The 20,960-nt window shown below is 39.7% G+C and overlaps 1 protein-coding gene across 1 annotated transcript; it reads left to right on the top strand.

Moving 5' to 3' along the window:
* The first annotated feature begins 11,576 nt into the window (after positions 1 to 11,576).
* Positions 11,577 to 12,944, top strand: LOC140677613 (general transcription factor II-I repeat domain-containing protein 2A-like). The gene has a single exon (XM_072912632.1). The coding sequence runs from the start codon at positions 11,577 to 11,579 to the stop codon at positions 12,942 to 12,944; it is 1,368 nt and encodes a 455-aa protein (XP_072768733.1).
* The last annotated feature ends 8,016 nt before the right edge of the window (positions 12,945 to 20,960 follow it).

Below are 20,960 nucleotides of genomic sequence, written 5' to 3'. Positions count from 1 at the left end.
GGTGCCATGATTGGGTATAAAAGCAGCTTCCATGAAATGCTCAGTCATTCACAAACAAGGATGGGGCGAAGGTCACCACTTTGTAAACAAATGCGTGAGCAAATTGTTGAACAGTTTAAGAACAGCATTTCTCAACGAGCTATTGTAAGGAATTCTGGGATTTCACCATCTACGGTCCGTAACATCATCAAAAGATTCAGAGAATCTGGAGAAATCACTTTAAGGCCGAAAACCAACATTGAATGCCCGTGACCTCTGATACAGAAAACCACTGTTAGTAACTACAGTTTGTCGCTTCATCTGTAAGTGCAAGTTAAAACTTTACTATGCAAAGCGAAAGCCATTCATCAACAACATCCAGAAACGCCGCCGGCTTCGCTGGGCCCGAACTCAGAGGAAAATAACCATCCGGATTGTTATAGGCGCAAAGTTCAAAAGCCAGCATCTGTGATGGTATGGGGGTGTATTAGTGCCCAAGACATGGGTAACTTACACATCTGTGAAGGCACCATTAATGCTGAAAGGTTTTGGAGCAGCATATGTTGCCATCCAAGCCACGTTATCAAGGACGCCCCTGCTTATTTCAGCAAGACAATGCCAAGCCACGTGTTACAACAGTGTGGCTTCATTGTAAACGAATGCGGGTACTAGACTGGCCTGCCTGTAGTCCAGGCCTGTTTCCCATTGAAAATGTGTGGCACAATGTGAAGCCTAAAATACCACAACGGAGACTGTTGAACAACTTAAGCTGTACATCAAGCAAGAATAGGAAATAATTCCACCTGAAAAGCTTCAGAAATTAGTCTTCTCAGTTCCCAAATGTTTACTGAGTGTTGTTAAAAGGAAAGACCATGTAACACAGTGGTAAAAATGCCCCCGTGTCAACTTTTGTGCAATGTGTTGCTGCCATTAAATTCTAAGTTAATGATTATTGACAAAAAAAAATAGGTTTCTCAGTTCGAACATTAAATATCTTGTCTTTGCAGTTTATTCAATTGAATATAAGTTGAAAAGGATTTGCAAACCATTGTATTCTGTTTTTATTTAGGAATTACACAACGTGCCAACTTCACTGGTTTTGGGTTTTGTATTATGCATGTGTGTGTGAATAGACATACAGTGCACATTAACATAATATGTGAATGTGAATCGACAAAGATATTCCTAATGCGTTTGTTAATGGTCATAAACGTTCTCATACACACTACTGAAATACACTCTCACACACTACTGAAATTCCCTCACACACACTATTGCAATTATTTTCAGTAGTGTGTATTAAAGCAGTGGTCCCCAACCACCGGGCATCGGCCTGGTACCGGTCCGTGGATCGATTGGTTCCCGGCTGCACAAGAAATTAAAAAAAAAAAAAAATATATATATATATATATATTTTTTTTTTAATTAAATCAACATAAAAAAAACAAGATACACTTACAATTAGTGCACCAACCCAAAAAACCTCTCTCCCACATTTACACTCATTCACACAAAAAGGTTGTTTCTTTCTGTTATTAATATTTCTGGTTCCTACATTATATATCAATATAGATCAATACAGTCTGCAGGGATACAGTCCGTAAGCACGCATGATTGTATTTTTTAATGACAAAAAATAAATAAAAATATATATATATATATTTTTTTTTTATCCCCCCCCAAAAAAAACAATTCAGTAGTGTGCATGAAAATATTTCAGTAGTGTGTATAAAAGAAAAAACAACATGAGTGAGTCTAAAAGGATTTCAGCAGTGTGTATAAGAGAAACACATTTCAGTAGTGTGCGTGAAAGGTTTTCAGTAGTGTATGAAAGGATTTCAGTAGTGTATGTGGGGGAATTTCTGTAGTGAGTGAGAGGATTTCAGTAGTTGTGAGAGAATTTGAGTAGTGTGTATAAGAGAATTTTAGTAGTGTCTATGAGAGTGTTTCAGTAGTGTGTGTGAGAGAAAAACAATTCAGTTGTTCGAGTGAGAGCGTTTCAGTGGTGTGTATGAAAGGTTTTCGGGAGTGTGTATATGAGAAAAATATTTCAGTAGTGTGTGAGAGAGAATTTTAGTAGTGTGTGAGAGAGAATTTTAGTAGTGTGTATAAGAGTGTTTCAGTAGTGTGTGTGTGTGAGAGATTTTCAGTAGTATGTATGAGAGGATTTCAGTAATGTATATGAGAGGATTTCAGTAGTGTGAGTGGGAGAATCATTGTTTAGTTGTTATGTGAGAGCTTTTCAGTAGTGTATGTAAGAGTTAATTCTGAATAATGTCCCTAACTGCTCCTCATATATGTTAATATTATTTGTGCATGTTGACTGCGTGTGTGTGAAGGGACAGTCAAGTTAACATTATTTTTCGTGTCGATAAACAGATGCTTATCAAGCACAAGTGTGAATGAACAGGCAGTAGCCTGATACATACATTATGTGTGTACGTGAATGGATAGACAAATGCTTACATCATGTGTAAACGTGAATGGATATACAGATATTACGTAATGTTTACATGTGCTTGGACAGACAGATATTTAAGCGTGTGAATAGGATAATGATTGACTGATAAAGATAAATATATTTACAATCGAAAAGTGCGTTGAGTAGTTCTATACTTCATATTTTGCATTGTTCACCTCAAGCTCGCTGTATAAAACAACATTGCTTGCTGGCAAAATGACTAAAAGGCTTCCAGACAACATCGACAATTTCATTTTATGAAGCACTTCGGCTGAATCTATACGACATTTCCAGTACTATTCATTTGCCTCCTGTGTACTCTCATACATGAACACCTGAGGTAGCCAGAAATTGTACTCAAGTAAGAGTACTGTTACTTTAGAGATTTATTACTCAAGTAAAAGTAAGGAGTAGTCACCCAAATATTTACTTGAGTAAAAGTAAAAAGTATGTTGTGAAAAAACTACTCAAGTACTGAGTAACTGATGAGTAACATACACACACATATCATATATATATATATATATATATATATATATATATATATATATATATATATATATATATATATATATATATATATATATATATATATATACACACACACACACATATACATAAACACAGTTTTGTTTGCATATTTTTAGGATGTATATATATATATATATATATATATATATATATATATATATATATATATATATATATATACATACATTGATATATACAGTATATAATTTATATTTATTTATTTTGCCGCTTTTGTTTACATGTTAAAGGTGTTTTAATGAATATACATGCATGTTTAACACATATAGATTCCTTTCTTTCATGAAGACAAGAATATAAGTTGGTGTATTACCTGATTCTGATGACTTGCATTGATTGTAATCAGACAGTAGTGATGATAACATCCACATTTTCAAATGGAGGAGAAAAAAAGTTACTCCTTTCTGTCTAATACCACATGAAAGTGGTTGGTTTTTGGCATCTTATTTATTCAGCTTCCATATTCGTTTTTATACACTTTACAAGAAATACATTGGCGGCAAACTCCGTAGCTTGCTAGCTTGTTTGCGCTGGCTTTCGGAGACTCTTATTTTGAAAGCGCAGGCGCAATGGAGCAGCACTTTTATTGTGAAGACAGGAACTGTGCAGTCAGTCTTTAGGCTTTTGACGGGATGTACGGTTGAAATAAAAAATTGTCTTTTTTCCTTCACAGTTTTGATTGATTGATTGGAACTTTTATTAGTAGATTGCACAGTACAGTACATATTCCGTACAATTGACCACTAAATGGCAGAGGTGTGGACTCGAGTCACATGACTTGGACTCGAGTCAGACTCGAGTCATGAATTTGATGACTTTAGACTCGACTTGACAAAATGTAAAAAGACTTGCAACTCGACTTAGACTTTAACATCAATGACTTGTGACTTCACTTGGACTTGAGCCTTTTGAATTGACATGACTTGACATGACTTGCTACTTTCCCCAAAACCCAAAGATGAAAAAGTTATTCGGGAGCGCTCCGTATTTTTCATTGTGTACTTGTCTATCAGCGTTGCGTGTGTCAGCTGGTGTGCTGTCAGTACAACAGCCAATCAAATTAGATCTACTTTGTTTTCATCACACAGCATTCATCCAATCAAATTGCAGGACAACCAACGAAGAAGACATGTCCAAACCACACGCCAGTGAACAAAAAATGATACCTAAAATAATTTTGTTTGGGTATAAAAATTACGAGGTGGCAACACAAAACGGTTTGCAGTATGCAACACATGCGGTTCGAAAATTACTGATGGAGAGGCAACAACTTCCAACTTCGTCCGGCATTTGAAGTTGCACAAAGAACGGTAAGTTTTGAATGTAAGATAACGTTTATTGGCTAAGTAACGTGACTTTTATTTGCTGTGTAGTTAAATCAGTGAGGCTGTAAACTCACTGCTAACGTTATAACGTTATTGCAAACACGGGAATCTGTTGCAGTTCACTACCTTATTCATACTTTTTGTTCAGTGATTTTTTTTAAGCAGGGTTACGTTAGTCAATATATCACACGTAACGTTAGACGGCGGTCAGCAGCACCGCGTATTTTAGCCACCTAAAAAAAGACAAAAATAGTAAAATAAAGGTCAGTTAAAATGTATACTATATTATGAATATGTGTACCGTTTTAGCTAGCTTTCTGACATACTGTTGGTTGTTTACCTCAGTGGTCCCCAACCACCAGGCCGCGGCGTAGTGGTCCGTGGATCGATTGGTATCGGGCCGCACAAGAAATATTTTTTTTTTCTTTCTTTTTTTAATTAAATCAACATAAAAAACACAAGATACACTTACAAGTAGTGCACCAACCCAAAACAACTCTCTCCCCCCTTTTGTTCTGGGCATTGAACATGAAGACTCTTCCTTCACTGTTCCGAGTGGCCATGAGAGTCTTGGCAGTGCCTGCCTCCAGTGCTCCAGTGTAGCGAGTTTTCAGCCATGGTGGCATCATACTACGCCCCCATCGTGCACAAATGACTGACAGACTCTTGGCTAATTTGGTCTTTTGCAAATGCAATGCAGCATAGGGCCCTGACATATAAAAAGTACAACTTTTTTGTTATGTTCACATATATGTCATGTTTTTTCAATGTTAACACTTTTGTACAAATAAGTACATTTGCACTTTATTTTTTAATGTGTTTGTTCTGTAAAGGAATGAGTTAATGTTCAAAATGACTGGTTAATAGTGCTATTATAAAGTGCAATGTCAGCACAATTTTCTTTCCTGCAATTTAAAATGCACTTGTTTTAATAAATAAATACAGCGTTTGAAAAGCATACACAATCTGTGTTAATATATTAGTCTGTGGTTAAAAGGACTTGAAAGGACTCAAAACTCAAAATGCAGGACTTAGGACTTGACTTGAGACTTTCCAGTCTTGACTTTGGACTTGACTCGGGGCTTGCCTGTCTTGACTCGGACTTGACTCAGACTTGAGGGCAAAGACTTGAGACTTACTTGTGACTTGCAAAACAATGACTTGGTCCCACCTCTGCTAAATGGTAACACCCGAATAAGTTTTTCGACTTGTTTAAGTCAGGTCATGTGACCCCCTGGCTCTGTTTGATTGGTCCAACGTCACCAGTGACTGCATCTGATTGGTGGAACGGAGTGAACGTCACCAGTGACTGCATTTGGTAAAACGCAGGCACTATGAAGGTCTGTCTGACAGACCAAAACAAACAAAGCGTGCATTAACAGATCGATAAAAATTAGTCGCGAGTAGCGAGCTGAATGTAGATAAAAGTAGCGGAGTAAAAGTAGCGTTTCTTCTCTATAAATATACTCAAGTAAAAGTAAGAGTATGTTGCATTAAAACTACTCTTAGAAGTACAATTTATCCCAAAAGTTACTCAAGTAGATGTAACGGAGTAAATGTAGCGCGTTACTACCCACCTCTGATGAACACACACACACACACACACACACACACACACACACACACACACACACACACACACACACACACACACACTCGGGCGTGTATTAAAAGCAAGGTGTCTCTATGTTGTGTCCTTTTGTCCTTCTTTTTAAAGCCTTCATTAACTGCCCCCAAGAACAATAAATATTTGATTGATCTGCTCACATGCTGCTTTGGTTTGTTTCCAACAGCACTAATATGATTTAGTTAAAGAGACTGTTCAAACTACAAGTGTGCACAAAGAAGAACAATCATGATGAACCTTTTTTTTAGATTATTTAATATTTGTTTACTTACTATGGTATATTATTTACAAAACCCAAAACCAGTGAAGTTGACACATTGTGTAATTCGTAAATAAAAACAAATTTCAATGATTTGCAAATCCTTTTCAACTTATATTCAATTGAATAGACTGCAAAGACAAGATATTTAATGTTTAAACTGAGAAACTTAATTTTGTTTTGCAAATAATCATTAACTTAGAATTTAATGGCAGCAACACATTGCAAAAAAGTTGGCTCAGGGGCAATTTTACCACTGTGTTACATGGCCTTTCTTTTTAACAACACTCAGTAAACGTTTTGGAACTGAGGAGACACATTTTGAAGCTTCTTTCCCATACTTGCTTGATGTACAGCTTACGTTGTTCAACAGTCCGGGGTCTCCATTATGGTATTTTAGGCTTCATATTGCACCACACATTTTCAGTGGGAGACAGTTCTGGACTACAGGCAGGCCAGTCTAGTACCCGCACTCGTTTACTATGAAACCATGTGTTACAACAGCGTGGCTTGGCATTGTCTTGCTGAAATAAGCAGGGGTGCCCATGTTAAAGTTGCTTGGATGGCAACATATGTTGCTCCAAAACCTGTATGTACCTTTCAGCATTAATTGTGCCTTCACAGATGTGTAAGTTACCCATGTCTTGGGCACTAATACACCCCCATACCATCACTGATGCTGGCTTTTCAACTTTGCGCCTATAACAATCCGGATGGTTCTTTTCCTCTTTGTTCCGGAGGACACAACGTCCACAGTTTCCAAAAACAATTTGAAATGTGGACTCGTCAGACCACAGAAGACTTTCACACTGCAGCATTTTAAGTGGGGTTACCAATTGTTTATTTTACTACTGTTTCTTTTATGTTGGGTCAAGGGGGAGGAGTCACATGTGTTTGGTGCTTGGTATACTTGCTAAACTATTTGCTTGCCTAATATAATTCCTATTGCGACATCCAGTGGACACATTTAGAACAGCAGTTTCTTTAATTTAAAAATGCAGCTCAATTTTACACTTAGCAAACTCGTCTTGCGGGCCGTGTTCAACGTGTTTGCTGGCCTGATCCGGCCCGTGGGCCGCATGTTTGACATGCCTGCACTAGAACGTCCACCAATAAAATAATTGTTTTAAATTAATTAGTTGGGATGAATAAATATATTTTACATTCTTCATAACAATAACAATGTAAATTAATTAAGCATGAATCCACAGCGCCTCTGCTGGCTGCAGCCAAGTATTACACTCTATTTTGCTTCCACTTCTTCGACATTGTGTTTAGCTGGATGATGCAGTATGATTCTATTTTTTTATTGAGCTTTTCTCCAAATCAAACCGTAAACAAGAAGAAGCCTCTGGTTCTCTCCCAACAGGTAGGAGAAGGAGAAGAAGAAGAAAAAGAAGAAAGAGAGCTCCTGCTAAGTCACATTATCTCCCGCCTCTCAGCTTTTTGCCTCATTACTCTCCCTCCAGTCCGGGGTTTAATTCTTTATCTTGTTGCAAGATACCGCCACCCTTCTCCGTCCTTCCTATTTTCAGACATCTAAAATCCATTTTCAGTGTTCCATTTCTATCTCATTATAGCCTGTTGCCTGTGGCTCTCGGATGAAAAGAGAGAATCAAGACAGGCTTTTCATTAACGCTGCTCCAATACCGCTGCGGCAGCAAAGTTCAGAAGGGCCGAGCATGGTGAGCACGTAGTCATTTAGACATGATTCCCTATTGACCCCTTTATAAAACAGTATTTCATCTACATCTACCTACCAAATGTCTATAGAGTAATACATACAAACCAACAGACGGCGCCTAACAACTTCTACCCAGAGCTTTTCCCCATGTCACTCACACACCAGTGACCTGCTGGTGGAAAAATGTGCCTCAAAGATTAAGGGGGGTCATTACCTTTAGGGAGGGTACTGAATTCGATACTTTTATTGGTATCGACCAAATTCCTATTCAGGCAAAATATCAAATGGTACCATATTACCATATTTTTTTGCACGGCTCAAGCACTTGGCGGGCAAACAAACGTTTTCATAGCAGACTGCTTCAAGATAATGTTGCATGCCTGTTTAAAAAAAAAAATGCACTCAAAAGTAAGGTTCCACAAGTGTTGTCCTGATACCAACATTTGATACTTTTCTAAATAAAGAGAACCACAAAAAATTGCATTATTGGCTTTATTTGAACAAAAACTCTTACGTGCATTAAACATATGTTTCTTATTGCAAGTTATTCCTTAAATAAAATAGTGAACATACTAGAAAACCAGTCTTTTATTAGTAAGTAAGCAAACAAAGGCTCCTAATTCGTCTGCTGACATATGCAGTAACATATTGTGTTATTTTCTATTATTTTGTCAAAATTATTATGGACAAGCGGTAGAAAATGAATGATTAATCTACAAGTTTATGTACTGTTAATATCTGCTTACTTTCTCTTTTAACATGTTCTATCTACACTTCTGTTAAAATGTAATAATCACTTATTCTTCTGGTGTTTAATACTTTACATTAGTTTTGGATGATACCACAAATTTAGGTATCAATCGTTACAGGATCATACATTGGTCATATTCAAAGTCCTCATGTGTCCAGGGACATATTTCCTGAGTTTATAAACACAATATAAATTTAATAAAAACGAAAGAAGATTTTGTGATGCTAAAAAAATATCGATGTAATCATAGTAGTATTGACTAGATACGCTCTTGTACTTGGTATCAATACAGTGGATGTCAGGTGTAGATCCACCAATGGAGTTTGTTTACATTGTGATGCCGGTGAGCTACGGTGTGTAGTGAAGCATGTTTAGCTATTCCTTGTCCTGCAGGGATGATACTTGCCAGAAACGTACTTTATTTGTCACCATGGAGGCGAGGATTAGTGATTTAGAAGTAGCTAAAACACTGCCGACTAGGGCTGGACTTTAGCCGCTAGCTAGCTAGCCATGTCTTAAAGCACCTCTTCCTGAGGGTGTTTCAGTGTCATAACTTCAGTACTATCTATCTATTTACTTTTATCGTTAGTTTTTAGGCCAAAATGTGTCCATTCTCCCTTTTCTGTCTACACACATTGTCTGTTTGTAAGTACTCTTTGATTGTGCGCTGCCGAACATGCTCGTCTGCTTGTAAACCAGCAATGACACGACGTGACGGGGACGCGGGGGTGGGGGACCGGTACTTTTTAGAGGTGGTATAGTACCAAATATGATTCATTAGTTTCACGGTACTATACTAATACCGGTATACCGTACAACCCTAGGTTCCACTTTTCAAAATGCGCTAGCTTGATGCTGACTTACATTGAATATACCATGTAATGCTGCCAATTATCATTAGCAATTTTACATGGCGGTTTCAACACCTTCAAATTTGGTAATGAAAACTACAACTATGATGCACCTTACAACCAAACAGCTGTTGTGTAATTAGTACAATACTTACAGCATAGACTAGAGTTTTATTGTCGTTATTACAGTGAACAGGTTCAAAGAACAACGAAATTGGAGCAGATCCCCTAAAGTGCATACACAACAGTATAGTAATATAAATAGTAAAAAAAACGAAAAAGAGGATATAAAATATATTTATATATATACTGTATTTTACGCACTATAAGGCGCACCTAAAAACCTCCAATTTTGTCAAAAACTGACAGTGCGCCTTATAATCCGGTGCGCCTTATATATGGACCAATATTGAGCCTCCAACAGGTAAAAGTTTCAATCAATCAATCAATCGCAACTACGGTAAGCAGCCGCCGACTTCATTTTCCCCCGTAGAAGAAGAACTTCTTCTTCTACGGTAAGCAGCCGCCCCCGTAGAAGAAGAAGAAGCGCGCGGTGCATGCTGGGATATATGACTGCGCGAGGCGTGCCGTTTTATTTCCATTTGTTTGTTTATGTAAAGACCCCAAAATGGCTCCTATTAAGAAACATGCTTACGACGCAGAGTTTAAACTTAAGATGATCAGTCACGCTGTAGAACACGGGAATAGAGCAGCAGCGACACTGACTCGACTAATGACGACTTCGAGGAGACATGTTGGATGCCGTATCCGCCAAACTGTTTAATTCGGACACTGAAGAAGAAGAATTTGAGGGATTCGTGGATGAGGAATAACTTCATAAAGTGAGCTTTACATGTGTATTTTGTGTGTTGTGTTGTGTGACAGTAACGTTTGAGCAACGTTGAGTTATTGATATTGTTATTGCTCTGCACTATTTTGAGTGTTACTATATTGTGATTGCACTAACGTTTGATTTACCGTAACAGTTTTACTGTTTTTTTGTGTTTATCGAATCAGGGAAAAGTTCCCCTCCACTATGTGATATAAATGTTGCACTACATGTTATACCTTGCTGTTGTTAAAAGATAAACAAAACACCACGTCACTGACTTTACCTCGGGGAAAATAATAAAACAGCTGTTTATTCATTTTGGTAGTGAACAGAGTTGTCAGAACGCTGGTTTGTAATCTATTAATAAAGGTTGACTGACCTATCTGACTGTTTTGTTGGCATTCCCTTTAGCGCAGCTCCATCTAATGCAGGGGTGCTCAATACGTCGATCGCGATCTACCAGTCGATCGCAAAGGTAGTATTGGTAGATCGCATTACATTATTAAAAAAATAAAAAATAAAAATAAAATAAAATAAAATAATTTAATGTAATGCAAATTTTTTTTTTTAATGTAATGCAAATTTACGCCAGCCTATCATCCACCCCGTCTTTTGATTGATAAACAGGGCAGCCAGTCAGATGACATCTTCGTTTTCCTGACACTTAGGTCACTGCGCATGCGCAAACAACGGCGCTCAGTGCAGCAAAGCTAACAAGCTTGTCAGCGAGTTACCGCCAATTTTCAGCCTTCGGTTGTTTTTTTTCTCTTAAGTGTATAAAAATGAGTGGGGGAGCTGGACCAAGTAAGAAGACAAAAACGTATCACTTTCATACGGAATGGGAGGAGGACTTTTTTTTCACGATGACATTTTCGAAGTGCGTTTGCCTCATCTGCCAATCTGCCATCACAATTCCAAAGAAGCGAAATGTGGAGCGGCATTTTCGGACTATTCATGGCAAATACGACACCGACTTCCCGCTGAAAAGCGAGCTGAGAAAGAGAAAGGTGAAGGAACTGAAATCCCAGTTGTCCGGACAGCAGTCATTTTTCACACAAACTTCAATGAAGCATCATTCCGGGTGAGTCACATCATCGTTAAAAACAAGAAGTCCTTCCAAGACGGAGAGATGGTAAAGGAGGCATTCGTTGAAGCAGCTGACTCATTGTTCCGAGACTTTAAAAATAAGGCAGAAATATTATCTTCGATCAAAGCTCTCCAGCTGTCAAGATGTACAGTTACACGGCGCTGTGAAGCCATGGCTGAGGATTTAACCCAGCAACTTTGGACGGACATCGGAGATTGCGAGTGTTTCTCACTGCAGTTGGACGAATCTACGAACGTGAGTGACACAGCCCAGATGTGCATTTTCATCCGTATGGTGTTTAGTGATATCACTACAAAAGAAGAGCTATTAACATTACTGCCCATGAAAGAACAGACACGAAGAGAGGACATATTTCAGTCGTTTAAAAACTTTGTGGAGAAAACTCAGCTCCCAGTGTACAAACTGATGTCTATCACCAAGGATGGAGCTCCCGCAATGGTTGGCCGTTTGAATGGATTTATTGCCAAGTGCAGGCAGGACGATGATTTCCCGGACTTCCTAAATTACCATTGCATAATCCACCAACAAGCGTTATGCGCTAAAATGCTCAACAGGAAGGAGATCATGGATGTTGCAATGAAGATCGCCTGTTCTAATCGCGCCAGATCTCTTCAAAGACGGTTATTTCGTGCACATCTGGAGAAGGCTGACTGCGACCACTCTGAGTTGTTGCTGCACACTGACGTGAGATGGCTTAGTCGAGGGAAATTCCTGCAAAGATTTCGAGAGCTCTGTCCAGAGATTAAGGAGTTTTTTCGTGTAGCAGCTGGACATGCAGAATACACGCAACTAAATGACGGTCAGTGGCTGTTAGACTTGGCATTTTTAACCGATCTGACCAACATGTTGAATGATCTTGATCTAGAGCTGCAAGGAAAAGACAAAACAGTGATCAATATGATCAGCTCAGTTAATGCTTTCAAACGAAAGATGAAACATCTCTCCTCAAAGCTGCAGCGCCATGATTTGGCAAACTTCCAGAACCTGGCGTCAGAGCTGGAGATGCAAGGGAAGGCCTGTGTGCAACTTGACAGTGCACGCTACACAGAGCAGATTGACAATTGTCTGTCAGAGTTTGACAAACGCTTTCAAGACTTTTCTTTGCTCGAGCCAGTCGCTACATTCATGTGCTATCCTTTTCGGGAAGATGCTGAGGTTGATTCCCTCGCATCACAAATTGCAACACTATTTCACCTGAACTCTTCTGGAGTGGAAGATGAGATTTTGACACTGCAAGCCGACATTGAGCTGAAGTCCAGAGCTCATAGACAGTTCTGGAACTTACTCACAGAGGTAAAGTACCCCAACATCAGGAAATGTGCTACCTCCTTGACTGCATTATTCGGCTCCACTTATTTATGTGAGTCAGCCTTTTCCCACATGAAGATCATTAAGTCCAAGTACCGTTCCACCATGACTGATGAACATTTGGAAGTGTGCTTGAGGCTGGCTGTCAGCAGCTACTGTCCGGACTATGCATCCCTGACTGATTCAATTCAGTGCAAGTCATCAGAGTAAACTCGGGTAATGACAAAAAATGTACATAGTTAATTGTGTTGTGTTGTGCAATATTGGCTCATGCGGTTATGCATGTACATCAACATACATTGTTGATATAAAGAATCCTCAATATATTTAGAAATAAATATATGTTTTGCATTTTTAAAAGTTAAAGTTAAAGTACCAATGATTGTCACACACACACTAGGTGTGGCGAAATTATTCTCTGCATTTAACCCATCACCCTTGATCACCCCCTGGGAGGTGAGGGGAGCAGTGGGCAGCAGCGGTGGCCGCGCCCGGGAATCATTTTTGGTGATTTAACCCCCAATTCCAACCCTTGATACTGAGTGCCAAGCAGGGAGGTAATGGGTCCCATTTTTATAGTCTTTGGTATGACTCGGCCGGGGTTTGAACCCACAACCTACCGATCTCAAGGCGGACACTCTAACCACTAGGCCACTGTAGTAGGTACATCATTTTGACTTGATCATTTTATAAGTAGCTTGCATGCTGAAAAAGTGTGAGCAACCCTGATTCTTGTATTATCATTAAACACCTTTAATTTATTAACAATATTAACTATATGTGTTAAACATGCTTGCATTATCATTAAACACCTTTAACTTGTTAACAAAAACATATATTTCATAAATAAGTAAATATATATTATATATATGAATTAGGTAGATCCCCACGACTTGATCAATTGAAAAGTAGCTCGCCTGCAGAAAAAGTGTGAGCACCCCTGATCTAATGGATGCATAGGTGCGCCTTTAAATCCGGTGCGCCTTATAGTGCGGAAAATACGGTATATATATATATATATATATATATATATATATATATATATATATATATATATATATATATATATATATATATATATATGTGTGTATGTGTGTATATATATGTATATATATATATATATATGTGTGTATATATATGTGTATATATATATATATGTGTGTGTATATATATATATATATATATATATATATATATATATATAGGGTTGTGGGGAAAAAAATCGATTCGAATTCGAATTGCGATTCTCACGATGTGCGAATCAGAATCGATTCTCTTTTTTTTTTTAATTGATTTTTTTAAATATTTTATTTTATTTATTTTTTTTAAATTTAATTTAATTTTTTTATTAATCAATCCAATAAAACAATACACAGCAATACCATAACAATGCAATCCAATTCCAAAACCAAACCCGACCCAGCAACACTCAGTGTTCACAATAGTGTCACAGTGGCTTACATTTCATCGCATCTCATAAGCTTGACAACACACTGCGTCCAATATTTTCACAAAGATAAAATAAGTCATATTTTTGGTTCATTTAATAGTTAAAACAAATTTACATTATTGTAATCAGTTGATACAACATTGTCCTTTACAATTATAAAAGCTTTTTACTAAAATCTACTACTCTGCTTGCATGTCAGCAGACTGGGGTAGATCCTGCTGAAATCCTATGTATTGAATGAATAGAGAATCCTTTTGAATCGGGAAAAAAATCGTTTTTGAATCGAGAATCGTGTTGAATTGAAAAAAAAAGAAAAAGATTTTGAATCGAATCGTGACCCCAAGAATCGATATTGAATCGAATCGTGGGACACCCAAATATAATATATATACATAAGTGACAGAGGTGTAAGGTGACAGGTTATTGCACATTATTCTGTTTCACAGTCCAGTATTATTGCACTTATCAAGAGGCCATTTAGGATATATTGCACAGTCCAACATTATTGTACATTTTAGTCCGAAAAAGAAAAGACATGACACATGAGGACATGACGGACACATTGTGCTCACTCAGGGTCTGTTTAATGCTACTATGGCTCTTGGGTAAAAACTGTTTTTTAGGCTATTTGTGCCCACTTGTAGCACCCTATAGCGTCTGCCCGAGGGCAGCAGTTCTAGGTGGCAGTGCTCGGGGTGGAATGGGTCTTTCAGGATGCTCTGTGCTTTCCTGAGACAGCGGCAGCTGTACAGGTCAGCCAGGGAGGGGAGGGGGCATCCGATGATCTTCTGGGCGGTGTTTACGCGCCTTTCTCTCTGCGGCCGTGCAGCTGCCGAACCACATGCAGATGCAGTGGGTCAGGATGCTCTCAATAGAGCACCGGTAGAAGAACACCAGCAGTTCCTGTAACCAATCTGGCGCCCTAGGCAAGATTTTAGGTGGCGCACCCCCACATCGGCAGTGAAGTGTATATACTCACAAGAAACCGAATAGCTTTGTCTTTGACCTTTTTTTTTTTTACTTACAACTATACCTAATATATAAAGGGGTGGAAAAGTGACTATTACCTGCAGGGCAAACATAGCTAACCAGAAGGCAATAACAATGTAAACAAAAAACAGCTGCTTAAAAGATCTAATACAAATGTCCCTGAAAAATGTAAGGTGGGAGTACTGTAATTACCTAATGTTACATTATTATTTTCCATAACAATTTAGCCCCCTCCACAATATTAACCCGACGTTAAAACAGAACTAGCTATTTATTGATTAGCAATTGCCGAATCATGTGACATTAGCTTAATGCTAAAAAGCCGGGTACTATCACATTCTGTAACAGACAAATAATTTCATGTTCGGCTCACCTACCTGCTACCTCTGTCTTTTCTCGTTTCTCCTCCTCTTCTTTTCTCTTTTTTCTTCCCTGGGCACCTGACAGTTTTGGCCGTTTTGACATCTTGTGTTGATTTTTTGATGTGGTGACGTCCAAAAAGAGTCATGATACGGGAAGGGAGGGGGCGCACCGTGCGGGGGGAGAGGGGGGGGAGGGGGCGTAATGTTGTAACAAATAATATTTCTATTAAATAGGCTTTACTTTGCATTTTAATTAACGTGGGATTATTTTTTGTATTTAGAAATAATAGTACCAACTTTTTCTTTTTTCTTTTTTTTCCTCCAACATTTGTGGCACTGGCGTGGCGCCCCCTGATGGACGGCGCCCTTAGCATTTGCCTATACGGCCTATGCCACGGGCCGGCCCTGCCTGTGAGAGGTGGTTGTTCCAGCATAAGCACTTTGTAGGACAAAATTCAAGACTGTCACATTCAACTGAACCCAAAGACTACTTCCTGACTACAGCAACACACCCAGGAAATGGAATGATCAAAGTCATTGTACAACTGTGAGGTATGTCACAGTCATATATTGTAATGTTGGTTGTAAATGGCAGCAAATTTTGTTCATGAGAAAAATACAGTTCTGTCATGTTACATTTTTTATTTGTGCCTTTATTTTGAAGAGCCCACTCTTATTCTGTTACTTCCTTTATTGCTGATGCTTGACTTCCTGCTGCCGTTCCGTCTGACTTCAACAGCATACTCACGTTACTCCAGGACTGGTAAAACATGCTGACAAAGATATATTTGTCATATTCTGTGTAAACATTTGTGAGTGGTTATTTTATCGTGCCTCGTGTTTGTGTTGTTTATATGTCACATTTAAGGAGAGTCACTACAAGCTGTGTGTGGAAGCTAGGCTAACAAGCTGAGCAAACTTAGCGCCCTTGGAAGCGGAAGGAGGTAGGAGGAGACTAATGGTTTATTTATTGTAAAACAAGTGGTTCATTTCATTTAAAGCAAACGGGAAAATGCCATTATTTTTATTTACTAAAAAATAATTGTTTGTGGAAATATGATGTTATATTTTTGGACATCGCAACTTGCCGTAGTTGTAAGCAATGCATGATGGGAATCCGGATGTTGTGTCGTTGTATTGAAGTGCCGGCTAAAGTAAAGACACGCTAAGAAATAGCTCCGTGCCCGTCTACTTTATGGGTCGTAGACAAACTTACAGATAACGGTGACATATATAACAAGTGGCGAAGAGGTGGTTTGAGATCCCACGGGCGCGGTATGTCTGGATTGTGTGTGTGTAGTCAAGTTTTATGAGTGGCGGTGTTTTACTGAGGAGAAGCTAACGAGGCTAGTTAGCATTTGGCGCGTCACAGCCTGCGTCTGTTGTGAATAGCGCGAAGAGGAATAAAAAAAAAAAGAGGAGAGGAGACGTGTGACATCACCGGAGGGAGGACCCGTCTGAGGAGGAAGAAATGTCAGAGGATATTGCTAATAACCAGGAGCCTGAAAGGAAAATGGCAGGAGTCGTTGGTAATATTGGCCCTTTTAATGAGCACGTGGAGCAGTGGAGTGCATATGCAGAACGTTTTGACTATTTTGTATTGGCAAATGACATTGCTAATGATAAAGTAGTACCCACATTTTTGTCAGTGATGGGTCCAAAGACATTTAATTTGTTGCGTGATCTGCTGCAGCCCACCAAACCGGGGACCAAAACCTATGCAGAAACAGTGGATGTTCTGACCCAGCATTTTTCACCCAAACCATTTATGCTTGCAGAAAGGTTTAGATTCCACAGACGCAATCAAGAAGAGGGGGAATCTGTTACCATGTTTGTTGCAACGCTTAGGAAATTAGCTGAACATTGTGAATTTGGGCAACGCATTAAGAGACAGATTGGTCCTCGGACTGAGAAATGAAGTCGCTCAGAAGAAACTGCTGACCGAAAGTAACCCAACGTTGCAGAAAGTCATTGAAATCAGTGTCGCCATGGAAATGGCCTCAAAGGAGGCTCACCAAATGAACGCAACAGGCGAAGTGCATACAGTTCAAACGGATAGACCTACTGGACAAGGGACATGTTTCCGTTGTGGTAAATCAGGACACCTAGCCACGTCATGCTGGTGTAAGGATATAGACTGTCGCAGTTGTGGAAGAAGAGGCCATATCGAGCGGGCCTGCTTAAGAAAAAAGAACAAGGAGAAAACATCAAAGTCTGCCAACATACATGACTCTGTGAAGAACAGGAGGAAAACACAGGTGCACACTGTGAGACAAAGGGAGACTGTGTCCAGCGATTCTTCGGAAGGAGAACAGGAGATGAGTGTACACACACTGAATATAATGAAGATGGATGAAGATTCAGAGGGTTACTGAGTGGAGCCCATGCTGAAGGGGCACCCAGTGAGTATGCAAATAGACACTGGTTCAAAAGCATCCATTATCTCAGATGGGGTTTACAAAAAAGTTTTGAGACACCTTCCGCTGCGACCGTCTGATACTAGGTTCAAAACCTATCTAGGGGAACCTGTACCCATGGCAGGAATGACTGATGTCGTGGTCCAGAGTAACAATCAGGTGAGGAAGCTCCCCATCTATATTGTTAAAGGTGATTACCCGGCTATTCTGGGACGTGTGTGGCTAGAGAAAATGAAGCTAAGCTGGCACACTGTAAAAATGGTATCACCAACGGCTACTAGTCTAGCTGCTATTTTGAGGAAACATGATGAGGTTTTCCGGAAGGAGTTGGGCAGTATGAAGGACATTACTGTCAAGCTAAACATTAAACCGGAAACAACACCAAAGTTTATGAAGGCCAGGTCTGTACCATATTCTATTCGATCGAAAGTGGGGGATGAGTTGGACGCCTTAGTTAAAACCGGTGTTTTGGAACCTGTGACTGTCAGCGAGTGGGCCACGCCCATAGTTCCCGTACCCAAGAAGACGAGAGAAATACGAATCTGTGGAGATTTTAAAGTGACACTGAACCCTGTACTGTCAGCAGAGCAGTATCCTCTTCCCCGCATTGACGATTTGTTTGCCGGGCTGAGGAAGGGACAAAAGTTTAGCAAAATAGACCTTAACCAAGCCTACTTACAGATGCACGTGCATGAGGATTCTAAAGACTTGCTCACCATAACTACACAAAAGGGGCTTTTCAGATATTGTGGACTCCCTTTCGGGATCACATCAGCCCCTGCACTTTTCCAACGTGCCATGGATCAGATCATACATGGCCTCCCTGGTGTACAGTGCTATTTGGACAATATTCTGTGCACAGGAAGTACGGACCAAGAACATCTGGACAATTTGGATGCTGCTCTTCAAAGGCTGAAAGAGTATGGGCTCAGGGTTTGCAAAGACAAGTGCGAATTCTTTCAACTGTCTGTTGAATATTTGGGACATGTAATTGATGCCCGAGGGTTGCATACTGCGCCGTCAAAGGTTCGAGCGATAGTGGATGCCCCGCCGCCAGAGAATGTTAGCCAATTATTGTTCATTCTTGGGCTTACTGAATTATTTTGGCCGTTTTATACCGAACTTGTCATCCAGGCTCAAGCCGCTGCATGACCTACTTTGTCAAGGAAAGAAGTGGAATTGGAGTGATGCCTGTCAAGAGGTGTTTCAGAAAACAAAGGAGACATTAGTAACGTCAGGGGTACTGACCCATTTCGATCCATCACTCCCCATTCAGTTGGCCTGCGATGCATCCTCGTATGGCGTGGGGGCGGTCATTTCACATTTAATGCCAAACGGGGTAGAGAGGCCTATAGCATTTGCATCACGGACCTTGAACAAAGCAGAGACTAAATGTTGGAATAATTGTTTGTAAGTTATCACAAAAGAAATGTTGTATTATGAATGCTGTATTTCAAATGTTGTATTATGAATGCTGTATTTCGAGGCCTAACAAAAGGATGAAGTCTCGGGAAACGCCACTGTGAGTTCAGCACGGACAGATGGCAGGATGTGCTCAACTCCTGGAGGAACTCTCTTTGAAGTGTTAAACGAACTCTCTTTGAAGTAATTCACCAACTCTCTTCCAACTATTTGGTCAACGCTATTTACGAGACGCTGCCCTCTTGAAGTCACTGTGGACAGGAGACGGGAGGGGTTGTCCATTGACCTCCAACACCTGCCCCAGCTGGATCCAGGAAGAGCCAAGCCCGAGAAGTCCTCTTCTTGGACTTCAAAGCGACCAAAAACAATGACTGTTTTACATACCTCCCCATTCCTATTGTGACATATGTTGGTGCGTGAACATGGAAGATCTGAATTAAAAGAGGAGACGAGAACCTTCTTGGTCAGAGCGTGGTGCAGGACTGTGCAGAGAGTACAGTGACCATGTCTTTCCTCAATTGAGTCCAAATTGAATTCTGTCTCTGTTTGATTCCTTGCCTTTTGTCTTGTGTAACAGATGTCCTGTATTTGAACCTGACATCTAATTGGTCCTTCGAGCCGGATTCCAACACGTCTGACGATTCCAGCATGAGTGAGTGAAACCAGAGGACCATGGCAACCAAATCCTGATTGAGGAACTGCTTTTTCTTAATTTCGGGCTGGAATTGAAAGACTGACGGAAATCCAAGGACAAGAGGAAGGAACGCAGAGAGCAGTGAGTACGTTTTAAATTGACGAAGAAAGAAACGACTAAGAAGAAGCGTGTGACTGAGGGTTACGACGCATAGAAAAACCCTGTAAATCCTAGGCTCTAACAGGTAAAAAGGCCAAATTAGAGGGACGTCGGAGTCCAACGTCCGTGAGTATTAAAATTTTAAATAAAAACTGAATTAAGATAAAAACTGAAGAGGCCAAAAGACTGCAGGTTAACGGAACCGCGAAAACTGGAATCCGTAATATCCATAAACAAACATACTAGGGGGTGTCGGAGCCCACAATAATTTGAAATATCCGTGAACCATTATCCTGGGGACGTCGGAGTCCAACAGACCTAAAATGGTCTATTCAGAATAAAAAACTGAATTTTGTCCGTGAAAAAACAATAATCTGGAGGGCGACGGGATCCTCATGTAATAAACATTGAAATTTCCGTAGATCAATATACTGAAAGGTGTGAATGTGAGAGTGTGTGGGAGTAATCGCCATTAGGCTATCACTCCATATTAAAGTTGTGAGAAGTAAATAGTGGGTTATTGTGGATGCTCTAGGCAAGACACCTCCACTGGGGAACCATCTCCAGTAGAAGCGACGTGTACCACAATAATAAATTAAACCACTATCTTACAACAAAAACAAAAGTAATCCTTATAAGTTTTCGGCTCTGTAGGAGGCGACGGATTACTCCAAATTTACAAAATGGGGAAAGGGACAAGTAAACCAAAGGTTAGTCCAAAAGACGAGTTAAAATGTAAAGACTGGAGAGCGGTAGAAATAACAAACCCAGATTTACTGAAATTTCTCGATG

The sequence above is a fragment of the Nerophis lumbriciformis genome, linkage group LG38 (genome assembly GCF_033978685.3).
Source record: "Nerophis lumbriciformis linkage group LG38, RoL_Nlum_v2.1, whole genome shotgun sequence".
Classification (NCBI taxonomy): Eukaryota; Metazoa; Chordata; class Actinopteri; order Syngnathiformes; family Syngnathidae; genus Nerophis; species Nerophis lumbriciformis.
This window is presented reverse-complemented; position numbering and strand designations above follow the sequence as displayed.

Coding starts and splice junctions, on each gene's coding strand:
- LOC140677613 (XM_072912632.1), top strand. CDS start 11,577: ATGGCTGAGGATTTAACCCAGCAACTTTGGACGGACATCGGAGATTGC.